The sequence below is a fragment of the Branchiostoma floridae genome, chromosome 4 (assembly GCF_000003815.2).
Source record: "Branchiostoma floridae strain S238N-H82 chromosome 4, Bfl_VNyyK, whole genome shotgun sequence".
Taxonomy (NCBI): Eukaryota; Metazoa; Chordata; class Leptocardii; order Amphioxiformes; family Branchiostomatidae; genus Branchiostoma; species Branchiostoma floridae.
The window spans coordinates 16,230,770-16,245,931 of NC_049982.1; the positions used below are offsets into that span (position 1 = coordinate 16,230,770).

Consider the following 15,162-nt stretch of genomic DNA (forward strand, 5'->3'; position numbering starts at 1 on the left):
TTGAGAATTTCGTTGTCATTCTTGTTGGACAAATTTGTTAGCCCTAAGTGAGAATTCTAGATATCCACTTCAACTATTATGCGGTTGCGTTTGAGGACATCATCTGGTTTACACAGGTGGCAATGCTAATATTAGGAACGATGTTGACCCTACACATCACAAGCCCCTATCTCACAGATTTGAGGTACTGTTGAGGTACTAGGTACGTTGCAGTTTATTCACTGTGGCACCTTTGTGATTTTTTCAGCCAGTTTTCCCTGGTAATCACACTGACGTGAGGCACTACTGTGTTTCAAACCCAGATGACAAGCTCATTGGAAATTTCAGTGCTGTTATTGAATTTGAAAATACATGTAAACGGATTTAAATGCATTTAAAAGAAATTTGTAATGAAAATAGAATGTTATATGTTTTATGCCATGTTTGAGAAATTATATATATTACAAAATAGATTCATCAGACCAAACAGATCGTCTTACTTTGTACAGAATTATTGACGCTAGAGGCACATACACTCCGTGCCCTTTTGTGCCTATTGCTCCCAACATTCGCGGTACGAAATACATCGGAAATTGATCGGTAGCAATAGAAGGATGTTCACTTTTGATACTTTGTGCAATATAGATAACATATCTTAAAGCATACGTATGACTTTGAAGCTGACATTTGCATTTAGTCGTACACGTGTGGTGGTGGCACTGTTTTTGAATGTCAAAAATACATTTTTAAAGGCACGTTGGAGTTCGTTGAAAGCACCGTGGCGCTTGTTGAAGATACACTGAAGATACGTTTGCGTTGTCGAACTCAACAGTACCTCAAGAGTACCTCAACTCAGTCAGCTTTCGGCTCTACTGACAGACTGCAAGTTTGATTAGACACTATCCACAACTTAAACAGTTCTGATAATTTGTTCAGACTCCATACCATTGAGATCCCCAGTCATTTTGTGAGACATTTCTCTCAATACTTTCCCTGTATGGTCGCTTAAGAAGTCATAGTTACATACCTGGGTCCCAATAGGGTTTTGTTTCACCTTTCAGGTCGGAAGTATTGAGTTCGCCACCACCATAGTTTGCCTGTCACGTATTTATTATTCTTTCTCGAGAGGAGTCATTTTCCTTACTACCCTTCTGTTTCCTTAAACTTCACCTATCCTGATGATGGCGGTATAAGGGTTCCCCATCAACCATGCCCTGAACTTGCGAAGATAACAACTGTTTCTTTGATCCACAGTAATGTCTGTAAACTGTAGTTGTTTCAAAGATAACTCTGGTGGCATTCAGTCTCTGGTGCTGCCCTAGTATGTGCACATGGGCCACGGGTTGAAAAGCCTTGGTGCAAGGCACACGACGTGGTGTTTTTGTTTCTCTGGGGCAGCGCGCAATAGGTTATTGTGTCGACATGATGGTGTTCGTTTCAGCTAGCTACCTTACCAGTCACAATCTGTAGTTTCTCCGGTAACAGTTATAATCCCCATTGCCCGGGCTGCTAAACAATCCGCCAAATCAGCTTATGTAATCTTATCTCAAAGAAAACAAAGTCTTAACATTGATATTTCATATAACAACTTCCTGAACATGGCCTGGTGTGTTCGGGGTGCACTCCTGGCGCTGCCGACGCTCAACAGGGCGTGGAAAATGACAGATGAAGATGGCAATGTTTGCATTCCAACAGTCAAAACTACCAATTGTTGCAACATGCGTCAAACAACTGTTTAGGGGCAACGAACCCCGTTTTCTATCGGGAACAAAAAGTGCGGAAAGGTTGGGGGTCAAGGTGTCAGCTGTCATTCAAAGGTACCAGGGTCGGTTTCTACATCCAATTGACGAGGGTTCAAACCTGGCGGACCTTTGGTGCCGACTCCGTAAACATACACTGCCGTGTATACGTGCGGCGCATTGTGGCTTCTGAGAAGGATTCTTTAGGAACGACTTTGACAAAGCTATGAGGCACCAAAGCCTAGGCAAAGCGTCGGCTGTTGTTGAATTGCTGTTGACGCTCCAAAAGTTTCGCGTTTCACGTAGGAGGACACCTGATTGTGCCAAAAATGCCGCAATACAAAGACTTTATCAGCCGTCCTCACACTTGCCACGGATCATTGACTGTTTTGGTGGACAAAACAGCTAATTTTAGAGATCAGTGCCACTTGTTTACAACAACAAGGTGTTGACTTGTTAGAAAATATAAAGGAACAGTATTCCCTGGGTAATTGAACCGATGTATTTCCATGGTTAAGGTTGAGAAAATCGACCAGTAACAGCCTTTTTGCTTACAAGCACACTTTATGAAAGAAACAGAGGTATCTGGTTAACCTGCTTCATGCTGGAAACTAGACCGAAGCATACTCATTGTCCCCAAATAAGTCGTGGTGTTTTGTTTTTATTGTCAGAGCCCGACTCATAGATAAGCATCAGGCATCCATCTTGCTAGCGTTGCTCTTGAGGAGTGAAGAGAGAGTCGGCAGGTAAACACCGGTAAACACGGCTGTTGACCGGAACTACGTAAACTCCCGCGCTGCTCGGGTCTGCCCCTGCCCTGGGAGAACAGGACCGCTCCTCTGCAGTACTCTCCAGGCAGGTACAGAAGTCGAGATTCTTTTGAGCGTATTTTTGGTGTTTTTGTCGTGAGATTACGCGATCTTTACAGATACCCCTCTGACAGGTATCTGCTTGGAGATCTGCAATCGGCCTCTGCTTGGCATATAAGCATTTGATACGGATATTGCTGCATTGCCACTTCAGCACTATGAACATTTTATACATGAGCTGCTACACATATTCACATGATGTGAAGATTCATTTTGCCTTTAAGGTCCTGAGATGGCAAGGGTGTTTGCAGATGCGTATTACTGTGGTACAAGCGCGGGTTGTAAAGTTCGTTAATGTCTGTCTCCCACCGAGGCTACTGGTTGTTGATTGGTTATCTGGGTATTCAATGGATTAAAAAGCACTTTGTGCTTACAGGATATATCAGATTTTATCATTTCTTGCTTCATGCCAATCATGGTAGTGTGTCGTAGTGATACGACGTCTCTTCAGGACTTCAAGAGTTGGTTCTTTATCAGCTAGTTATTTACTGTTTCTGCTTAGGACGTTTTTCTTCAGAACTTCAAGTATTGGTTCTTTATTAACTAATCATTTACCAATATACCCTATATGTGTCCAAGAAAATAGTAGGGATGGCAAACAAGGAAATAATAAGAAAAATTAAGACAATACTCACTGGCCATTGCTCTCAGGTTGAGGCAGTCCTCCGACCAGTGTGAGGCTGGCAGCGGACCTGTAGAGACAGTGGACGTACTTCCTGGACAGGGCGGAGTAGTCCGGGTAGAGGTTGGGGTCCAGGATGGACCAGCTCCCACTGGTCTGCCCGTAACCTTCTCCCAGGGAAACCAGGTAGTACAGACAGGCGTTATAGTGCAGTACTAACATCAGATTGTGGATGGTGAGAGCCATTCGCCACACGTTTGGCCAGCGGATTCTCAGCTCCACCCTCTGTGTGAATCCGTACAGTCTGTAGAGACGTAGCAGGCGCCCGATCCTCAGGAAAGGGTTGACTCCTACTGCAGGATACAGAAGGTCCAAGGGTAGAATACAGCCAATGTCCAGGAAGAGATATGGAGATCTTTTGTAACGTTTCGTGATTTCTCCTGCATCTGTAACGGGCGCGCCGTCCCACAGGTACCATGTCCTAAAACAGACGTATATGTCCATAATATAGATGATGTCGAAGAGGTAGTCGAGGAAGAACCAGGCTCCAGGGTAGTTATTTTGCAGGTCTGTAAAGCTTCCCCGAATAGGTATAGTCCACGAGTTGTATAGAACAGCAAGACTCACAACTACCATCCAGAACATCATGAGTCCAGCAGGTTCAGGATTGAACGTTCTCCGAAAGACTTTCCGCCACCAGACCTGATCTGGCGCAGTTCGAACCAGAGCACCGTGGATGTCATCAGTGTGAACCTCAGAATCCTCCTCCTGATCACTGTCGCAGCTTAAGTCACTGGTGCTCCCTATGTCTTCTCCGACATTGCCGTGCGTCCTGCGCTTGTTATCCCCAAGGGTAGATTGAAATGTGCTTGTTGTGTTAGGCCTATTCGCCTCCAAGTCGAAGGTAACGTCGCCGTCTTTCCCCCTCCCTTGTGTGTCGGCGTCCATTTCGAATGCTCGATTCGGGACGCCTCGTCGTGAGTCTAACCGGGACCTGCCCGGGGTTCTTCTGTCTGGGGTTCCGCCCGACCGGGAGCTGAACCCTTCGTCCTCGGAGCTCGGAGGCTGATTGCCGCAGGAAAGTCTACTCTCCGTCCCGTTCTTCACTCGTATGTCTTGGAGCTGTATGTCATCCCTCTCCACAGGTGAGACGGAGTTCCGGCGGGGAGACTGGACTCTTGTTCTGACCAGACCAGCCATCCTGCCGAGCCGAGTCGTACCGGGAGCCGAGTAGGGTGGCGGGCGGCAGTCCAGAAGAGGCCCAGGGTACTGGGACTCCTCCCGCAGTTGTTCCTTGGCCCTCGTCACCCAGACAGACACGTCCCCTCTTGTCCCTGCCATGGAGAGAAATGGAGAGGTAGGCTTGTGATTAAAACAAAGTTTGAAGTAGCGGGGGACGTGTCACGTCAGACCAGCGGCCATGTCCTGCCAACACCGCCCGGACAGGCTCGTCATGTATACAGACCCGCGTGACGCGCACGCCACACACCGGACATCTACACACGTCACCCCGCGCACGCGCAACAACCACACCACCTACTCTCCCCTATCTTAACAATAATGGAACATTCCGAAACATGTCTGCCTCACATATTTCTGTGGCCATGGAAGTATAATAAAAACATATGAATCAATTTTTCTCGCGCTCAGTAGTTCTTATCTATCCATTTTGCGATTATTTCCTGTGAATGATCTGAAATGGAATCTAACCTAAATTCCAAGTAAATAACAGCCACATGGCTTTCATGTAATATCTTTGGTTACTAGTTTGTTATATCCTGCAAGTAGACATTTATAGATAAGTGATAAACTCCTACACCTCGGATGTTGTAATGAGACGATCAAAGTCAGGTATGGTGTTAAAAGATGTAGTGTAAAAAAAAGTGACTTTTGGAGGTCTGCACCATAGTGTAACAGTATCTTGTAACCCTACTCGCCCTAACCTGTGCAAGGCAACCCCATAAAAGCCTGCTTAGAAAAACAGCTCATTCACCTGGGATCCTTGAAAAGGGCCGGGGCACGGATCAATGTATATAAACTACACGGGTACCAGTTACAGGGAAAAATAACATACAAGGAGAGGCTTGACATGGAGGACTTTCGTGGGGAGTGGATTTCAAGCGCCACCTACATTTTGGACTGCAGTCCTGCAAGTCTGGACCGCTACTCATCTGGGTCTTAATGATGACGTGGGTTTAGAAAAGAACATAGTATTTGAAGTTGCAAAAGCATTTCATTTGATATAGTCAACGAATTAATCAGACAAAATCGGTTGATCTTTATTATCATTTTCTTGACAGAGTTGTTAAAGTTTGGTGTCTGTAGCTCGTCCGAATTGGAGGACATGATAGATTCCTGTGTCGAAAGACCACCGGAATGACTCCTGTGTAGTGTCTTAAACGCTAACAAGTTTCTTTAAGAATCTTACAAAACAACTTCCTGTAATAGCAGACATTGTAGAACAAACAAGAATCAAAGAAAGAGAAACCTTTCCAGTCCAACTTTGAGAGCACCTGTCGGCAGTGGACGGACAAACGAAGTTATTTTTTCGGTATCAGTGCTATGCCTGGAGAGTAAACACCTCCACCTGACTATGCGTCCATCCTTTGAAGTAAGCGTGCCCCTCCCTGGTTAATGGGTGTTTAAGGGGAGATTTCCCTTTCCTTATTATCAGTTCGCGTGCGGGAAACCGGCCGTGGCCACGTTAAAAGGTTGTAGTTATGTACGGTCCATGGAACATCTTCCGATCATGAAGGTGTGCCATTCATGGCAGCGGACGTAGTTAGGACAGAACTAAAGCACTGCGGTCTCCCAGTCGAAACTGTACTTAACTCTTTCCGGGGTACTTACGAAAGGTGATCTGTTTGTAAAAGTGCTGAATAGAAAAAATTCTTTGCCGAGACTCTCTGAGTCACATCCTACACTTAAAAGATTTTCTTTGCTAAAAAGTTAGACCTTGTATTGTTTATAGTGTGTCTGCCCAAACGGATGGACGTGTCTTCATTTGTTTTGGTAAGGACGTAGTTTAGTTGTCATACTTTCTCTGTGTTGATCTGTACATCCCGATCCCATGATTATGTACTATTGTCACTGACTACTTGCTTATCTTTTAATGTCCGTCTGCTGATTAAATCACCAAGCGGTGAAATCATCGCTGTATTTTAACCCTGTACTCGTCAAGTTCGTGTTTTAATGGTTTCTTTTTCAAATTATCCAAAGGGTTGCTGGTCTCCCTGGTCTTCTGGGGTTTATATTTCTGTGGATAATCTTTATTTTGTATACAGTAACGCCACGGAAGGCGTCTCTTTGCCAATGTCAATACAGGTGTCGGGTAGACTATTGCTGATTTACGCATAGTCCGTTCATGCCGACATGACAGCAAGATTTACCGGACAATGGCGACGGCTTTTACCGAACAATGGCGACTGGTCATCGGCACGAGCCTGACAGGCGACTGTCAAACAAACATGGCGCCGAGAACATGAAAACTGGATTAGACGGAAGGTGAACCTGAGGTCGTGTTTCAAGGTTACCTGTGAAAGGAGGGGAACACGAGATGGAATGGTGCAAATGTGCATCATACTTGACCCGCGGGTCGGGATATTTTAGTCACGAATTCCTGACATTCCTTCTGAGTTATGACCACACTGACTGAGTGAATGTGGGACCTGCTCAAGTGATCGGAAAATGTCTCAAAGAAAATACCTCACCTGGGTGTCGAGCCTACAGGGCATCCTTGCTAACTTCATCTTTAGCAAACAGTACAAGATCTGTGCTCAACTTCAAGCTTGTTAACTTTTTATACTCTGTACCTTAAACCTGCGTACACTAATGAAATATCTTCTCTGTACATGCATATGAATTGCTGAGGACACAGCAAAATAGAATATACTGTATGCCTATTCTCAGTTACACGACACAAGCAGAACATGCTACTACTTTGCTACATATAATAGAAAACTTTATATTTGTCGGATTAATAGATGACGCGTTGAGTACAAAAATTAATTTACTAAATTTGTCGTAACTGTTGTAAAATTTCCCCGCCGCCGTTTGCACTAGACTCTCAGCATCTTCCCCATTTAGGATTCCAGACAAGCATCATGGCCAATGCACAACTTCTCATTCAAAAGAAAGGTGCAAACTCTGCACACAATGGGTTTGTTTTCTTTATTGTTTGCGGAGAATTGACGGGAAGCTTTCTACTTTTTTTACTTGTCAAGAATAGAATGGGAGCCTTTGAAAGCGCGGTAACTCTAGTTGTTAGTTTACGTAACCCGCCACTCTTCTGCTACGCTATAATACGTGCCATAAGGCACCGCTCACTCCCTATTGTGTTAGAGAGAAGTGCTTATCTGGACAGATATCTTAAGATCTGATGGTTGCACCTGAAAGAAGTCACAGTCCGTGTCGTTCCTTCATTCCGAAGTTTTAAGAGGGGTAACCTTCCTTTGTGAAGAAGGTCACGCTATGTCGCCAGTCAGTAATTATGGGTGTTGTTCCCTCGCTACAGTATAATCTGTCACTAAGTGACGTGTGTCGCCAAAAGTCTACTTTCCAAAGGCGTCAGTAATGCTGTTATGTTGGCACTTCACTTCAAAAGTGACATTAAATCTGGAAACCCGTCAAAAGGACATGCACTTTCCCTTCTAGTGTTATCGCACAATATCAGTACCATTTTAAGACACACTATGCTTTCAAAAAGCCATTCAGAGTGAAGAGAATGGTTGAAATGTTTGGTGGATTGTAGTAACGAAAACTACCGGATGTCATAATTATACTAGAACAGTAGAAAATTGGCTTGTTTATTAACCTGGAAAATGTTCTTGATGTTTTAGGTGCACTTATCCAATCCATTTGAAATGGATTGGATAAGTGCACCTAAAACATTAAGAACGTTGTCTCTAAGCTACACGTTATGAAACAGAAACAACGCATATTTCAAACGCTTTTCAATCTTTGAAGTCATTAATCAGTGAAGTTATTAACTGACTTATTAACCGTACCTGATGCATCATACTTTAGGGCTAACTTTGGCTGGCTGTATAAACGGCATTTTTCAACTGCAATCATTGATGTTGTGTATGATAAAACGGGCTAACGCAACAATCATGAACGAATTTTCATGGTGTTTTCTCAAGTGAATAGGTTTTGGAGGGAAGTAGGAAAGCAGTTATCGATTTCATGAAAACTTTGGCAGATCTGGATCCTGATCCAGGATATAGATAACGGTCGAGGAATCCTCACCATTGCTGGCCTTGTGCCCAGGAAACTCATCAGGCTACAAACGTTGAGACTTGACTGTTACAACAGTATAGCTTCGCCTTCCCTTTTGGTAAAATTATAACCGCTGGTAATATCTTAGAAACCATATAGCGTTCCTGTTTCTACCCGAGAAAATCAACATAAAACACTTTGCCTACCTTGTGTTAGCTCACGTCGCTATGGAAACCTCCGACAGACGACAGTTATGGATGTGGAGGTCGCTGACTGATATCTCGCACTGGTACCTGAAAAGATTGAACAGCTTTGTTAAACAGCAGCCGTGGTTTAACGTTACGATGTTGTTTTCTACAGAAGTTGGCCACGAGCAGATTAGTTTACGTAAAGTCCGTCCGCTAAAGCAACAAAATCTTTCGTTACGACAAGAACATTAACAAACTTGTAGATGTTTTGTTAACGTAGTCACTAGCAAACGAACCATGTTTCGTTGCTCTTTTCTGATAAGTCACTTCTGTTGAGGGAAATATCACGAACATTTTGTGTTTGATGCAGAAGATTTTCAATAGCCGTGAACATTATAAATTACCCGTTTTATGACGAAGCACTTAATACGTCGACTCGTTATCTAGATGTATGCATGCATAAAGATTGACCGTGTATTTTAATTACCATCTGTAAATCGTTGGGTTAGAGAACGATCTCAACAAAGACCTTTGCTATTTGGTGCCAGAGTATCGGTAGTATAATGAAAAAAACATGATCATCAATTGGATTATGGATATGGATTGTGTCTACGGATTTAGTTTTTACAGGTTTATGTCAACATTAACAAAGTCTTCATACAAAATTCGTTGTTAATGTTGGAAAACCATGAAAGTCATGAAAACTTTCCTGATTAATTTTTTGACCTAGATGTTTTTTACACTTTCAATGTTTCGTACAAATCTTGAGTACAGTGGGCAAACATGACTCCGCCGATGCAGTACAGGACATTTTTAGACATCAAGTGGTACCACCCTAGTAGCATGATGATTGATTTCTACTTTCTATGTAAGTATGGTTTAGAATGAATAAGTCATGCAGTTCTCAAGTTTAGAAGGTTACAAACGAAACTTAATGCAACATCGCAAGGAAAACGGAAAATGCCTGTCTGCAGTAATTGGGACTTCTGGTCCCGATCATTACAAGTCTACATTTTACTTTAACTGTTCTGTTTACTTTTTTCGTGATCCTATAGTATTCTTCATCTTCGTTGTTCTGTTGGGTTCACGCGTTTTAGAGCTGATAAGTGTCACATACTACGCATACGGCATGCGAATAAGCGCCACTCTACGACGACCATACGGTCCATGACTCCATACCCGCACAGGCCACTGCAGCCCGGGGCTGTTGACAGCCGCTATTCTCCAATCAAGGACATGTCTGTTGCAGGCATGGCTGGTATTTTATCCCGCCTCGTGCCTTACCCGTGCCAGGTCCTGTCGGATCACCATACAACCATGACCAACAACTCCAACCCGCCATGTTGGTCGACAAGAGTACCCACATGTATTTCGTCGTGAATGTCATCGGAAACAAGATGGCCGCCAGCGGCGATGTTGCCGAGGTAACGTGTCCGACACCATGTAGTAAGCACTAATTATCTCCGTGAAATCGAGATTTTGGACCACCAGGTCCACATTTGACATGCCTGCGTCCAGGCTTCTGGTGTTTACAGCGAATTAGAGAACAAATACATGGCGTGTGCACGCTTGATTCGTTGATAATTTCGACCGCAAAGTAACGTTTCTTCAACAACTCTACTATACAAGACGTGCGGGCTCGCTGTACTGCAGTGATCGAATAGTTCCCGAAGAAGGCGGTTATTGGGAAGGATGAGAGACGCCTACAGGTGGCAGAGATCGGGGGGTTCAAACAAGGCTGTACATGACAGACGGAGCGCTGCCGGTGTGTAAGGAAAGCCTGACTAAACATCGGCAAATCGCGCGGCTTCAAACTGATCTGGTGGCACCTGTTGGGTACTACGGTTGCCAAGTGGAGCGCAAACAACGCCACCTTATCTTAAACACACAGCGTCTAATGAGCAAGAAACATCAGATATTAATTACGAAATCATACAGTATATGATAGGGCTTCTTAGTTTAGAATACTCGTTAATCGCTTTTTCGCAGTAGTCATGGGATGCCACCCAAGCGGAAAATATGACTCGTCATATATAAGGCACCGAAGAAATGGGAGTAGTGAGGTTGAGAACCTGTCTAACTTTTATAGAAACCTCCCAGTCCTAATCAGTAGATAAACCGCAAGAAACGTTTAGGTCAGTAGTAACTATTCAAAGACTTCTGTATCCATAGCAACGTTACAGAATTCACAAAGTCCGTACCTTAGCAACAGCTACAAAGAGTTCTCGAAAATCCAAGTCAAGTGCAGGTGAGAAGTGTGCGCGCCGTCCTACTGTCTCATCTGTACCGTCACATGTCCACTCTCACCTGGCGAAGATGCCGCCACATGCACGCACGGTCATAAGACGGCAAATATCATATGATATGACCACCGGGGTGGTTATGACAACGGAAGCATATTAAGGTGATATGTAGTTGTTTTAACCCCCTTGTTTCGCGGTCTCCAATATCCCGGTATCAATGGGCGCCCCACTCCTGCGGTCAGGCGCGAGCAGTCCGAGCTGCTGAGTTGGAGGGGGGCACAGGAGCACCTGGCGAGGCAGAACACCTGTGGTACAGCGTCAGACACACGGGAATCTCCAGCCGGAAATCATTAGCCAGTTTCCTGTTGATGTAGGAGTCCGTCCCGTTGGCCAGTGTCCTGTAGGCAGCCCGCGTCCTGCCGTCACCCTACCCCACCCACAGAAAACGACCCGTCTTTTCCATACGTCTACTCATATTCAGAGGTCGGTGGTTTGTTTACCCATGAGGCCGAATACACGAATAGTTTTGACGACCGCGCGGTGCCTCTGTCAGACTATCCCCGTGAGAGCGTGCCAGAAGCCACAGAGAGCCAGTAAGGAGGAGGGCCGCACGTACCCGGCCTCGTCATTGGTCGGTGGGTCGCGCCCAAACGGCTCCCTTCACAAAGAACACTTTCATACACCTGTCAGTAGCGTGAGCATCGCGGTTTGATCTGACTCTTTTCCATGGGCTCTACCGGGAATGTCAGATTGTGAACCCTTGAATATCATAGATAGATGGCTGGTATATCAGTTGTCTCTTCTTTTTCGACTTCATCTCCTTTTTAAGAATATAGCATTAGGATCATTTTGAACAGACTAAGCCCGTGTACACTTCTACGTGCTGTGCAGCACGCTCGTGCATGACAAACGAATTTTTCTTGTTGGTTGAATATGAAGAGTAAATGTCATGTTAAGGATAACTACCGACGTTTGTCTGTCGTGGTGAGAACTCAGAAGACGACGTAGCACCGCTGTATCGCTTGTGTCGGCATGTTTTGATTGGCGTGAAGGCGCAGGTACGGACGGCTCCAGCGCTGATAAGCAAAGTGCGCGCGCGTGTGAGTCCCGATAAATGACTCCACCTCACACGAGACCTTTCACCCGCTGTCTGTCCTCTCCACACCCGCCGCTTGTTTGCTTCAGACGCCTTTTTGCCTTTGTTCAGGAGCCAACAAAAATAGACCACATTGTGAGGAAATATTATAAGTAGTCTTTATATCAATAACGCCAATACATTGAATAGCTCTGTTTTACTACTGGTATATGACTTTGTCGCAAGAAAATACATAAACTAATGAAGTGAAGAAAATGTAGCCTTTCTTCATCCAACAGAATTGGGCATCAGCGAGATGTTGGACCCTATTCAAAATGGAGACGGTTGTGCTGATAAGATCAGGAAAACGGTAAGAGCAAGGTTGTATTTCTTCTGGGTCACGACCAGTTAACTGTGAACACCGACACAGGATTCAGGAAGAGTGTGATGAGAGAGAACCTCTGTAAAACTTTTTGAAAATCATTCCTGGAAAGAAATAACAACTTATCACAAGCTGGCCAATGTTTTGCGTTTGTGAGAAATAGTGTCTTTGCCAAAACCAAAAATGAGCATCAATCTTTCTATGAATTTTGCAGTTTTCGTTTTGAAGCAGTCACCGCGAAAAACGCGAGCATGAAACCAACGAATATCTCCATCCCTAACGCTGTCCGCACTGCACACGCCGCAGGGCCCACTCCAGCCAGCCCGTCAGTCGATCACAACCCCAGGTGTAATATGACAGATGGATGGGAAGTTGCCATGAAGAATTCTTAGTTTGATATCGACTCCTGAAACCTCACCTGACGGGCTGGTGTCGTCCACGCGCCGGGAACACCTGCCCACCCCCGGGGGAGTTGTTTTGTTCCGCCCCGTGAGGAGGTAAGATGCCGGGAACAAGTTAATAAGGAGTTGTACGTTTCCCTTTAGCTGATTTTCGTAGAAGTGTTCACCACAGCTAGAACGTTTGACAAGTTTGGCCGCAGAATGAAAACCAGTTTGATTTAAGGGCAGATTGAAGATAGACTGTTAGTTGATAATTTACAACGGGCAAACCTGAATCACAGAAAGTCATTTTAGAAAAACTTGCAATGCGACATGAAGACCAAGACTTATGAATTTTGAAATCTCTTTTATTTCAGGCACGATAAGTTAAAGTATATGTTTCTTTTCCACTTTTAATGTGTGCTACTCTTATGTCTGAAGAGACGCGCGCCAATCTCGACCCCAAGAACCCACTGCTTGTTGTCACTGACTATACTCTCATCTACACCACAGTTATGGCAACACCCACACGCACAGAATCGGCTGGCCCTCTGAAGTGTCTTCTCTTGTTCGACACGCCGTTGCCATGGCAGCAGGACGCGCTGGACCCTCCTGGGCGAACAATATCTCCCCTTCTGAGCTCCAAACGCAGGAGACAATTTACATAGCAGTATAGAATTGAAACAAACAAGTACAAGAAGGTTGAGTAAACAGATCACCCTGCATAAACTTCTCCTCTTGTGCCTTGAATAAATGTTATTGTATGGGTGGAAACATTACACCTGTGGCTGAAAGGCGTTCCGTGTATCCCTTTGTAGCGCGTACATCGCGATCCCCGCGCCCTCCCCCGCGGGGTCCACGCCTGGCGGGGAAAATACAAACTGGGCCGGCCGGCCGTGTATAGACGGCACTCCGCATGTGGCGGGATTCTCAAGGCGTGAGCTTTATCACATTTCTGAGGAGGGATCCCGATCAATGGGTTGTATGTGTAGGGAGAAGTGTATTTAAGGTATAGTTAACGGTTGATCCGATAATGTTGGGTGTAAAGTAGCCAAGTCTGATGAAAGGAACAACTGCCCTGTAAAGGTTTAACACTTTAGTAGGGATAAAGAGATTGATGCTGACAATGCACTTTGATGCTAGCGATGCAAGCGGATTGCGTAACCACTATATAACATGGTTAGGGTGACATTTTATAAGATATCTGCTAGTCCCTCCGCGGCATAACTTGTGAAAGCAAGGCTATACCCAGCTTCATTTGAGCCTCTCATGCCCGAACTCCCCTGTCCTTAACCGGTATCTACACCTTAATGGAACGTAAACATGTGTTGGCTTTGACCGCAGCTAGGATTTAAGTGCTTAAGAGCGCTGACAGATGCCAATATCTTCACCTTAAGTTTCACTGCGGTTTCAGTGACGTTTTATAAAATGTTTATATGGGAAAGAATGTATGTTTATGTTTCCCACTGTTCAAAGTATTATAGCACTCTTTCGATAGAACTTGAAATCAAATGACATTGACAGAGCAGGAGTAATAATATACAAAGTAAAGATGTAGACATCTAGAAACAACTGTAGAAAATATTGGAATCATAAGCGAGAAAACAAAGAAAACTCAGTTTACGAAGATGTGTGCCTTCTGAGGGCTTGCGTTTACATTCAAAGAAGTCAATATTTTCGCTTTAAAAGAAAGGGGCGACCTTTAGCACGTAACAAAGAAGATCATTTGTTTGAAAACAGAGGCCATCGCCACGAGCATGTGGATAAACTTTACCCGGTAACCACCTGTGTTGGCAGTAAGCTATGGTAGACGTTGACATTGGCAAGAGATCACTCACTGCCCGAACAAGGCTATTTTCACCAGAATTGATGGTACCTAAGCATCTTAGATCAGCCGACTGATCTCTCATAGGACGGCGACAGGAGTACTTTAGTACATAGTAGACTAGAAGAACAGGCTAGTAGCTTAGTTGGTAAAACTCGGTATTCCATCGGTACATGGGAAAAACACACAAGCGGAGACAACAAACGAGCAGCCACGGTTGGAATGTTGCCAGTCCTCGTGCCAGTTCCCGTGAACAGCCAAGACTGGCAAACATTCCGTCCGCACTGCCGTCTGTACGGGACGCCATGACGGCCGTCCATCAGAAACCCGATAGAACCGTAAACACGCCGTGGAGTTGAACGCCTCTGGCGGGGAGGGGAGCGTCAATAGGTGATGACAGACAATCACAGCGAGCTGTACGTGGATCCGAAAAGTGCTCAAAACAATGCATGCGGGGCCCTACTCGCTATAGTCGCTTGGGATGGTTGACACAAGGACATCCACCAACAGATAAAAAGCTCAAAGCGGCTCTACGGGAAGACTTTTAAAATGTGTTATCTATCTAGCCTGGTATCCAGCCGTAATATAGCTCCCGAGTCTCTTCTCTAGAGGGAAATCGCACTGGTCAATTTTGCGAATGTTA

The 15,162-nt window shown here is 44.8% G+C and overlaps 1 protein-coding gene across 4 annotated transcripts in view; it reads right to left on the reverse strand.

Moving 5' to 3' along the window:
- Nucleotides 1-15,162, reverse strand: part of LOC118414894 (cyclic nucleotide-gated cation channel alpha-3-like) — a 54,565-nt gene that overhangs the window by 8,192 nt on the left and 31,211 nt on the right. For 2 of the 4 annotated variants that reach the window (XM_035819183.1, XM_035819182.1), the window contains exons 2-3: nt 8,633-8,719; nt 3,223-4,543 (exon numbers count right to left, since the gene is read on the reverse strand). In XM_035819183.1, the coding sequence (XP_035675076.1) occupies nt 3,223-4,409 (1,187 nt within the window). In that variant the 5' untranslated portion in view covers nt 4,410-4,543; nt 8,633-8,719. Of the gene's footprint in view, nt 1-3,222; nt 4,701-8,632; nt 8,720-10,815; nt 11,393-15,162 lie in introns of those variants that run through there. The other 2 variants (XM_035819181.1, XM_035819178.1) reach the window with 2 other exon arrangements.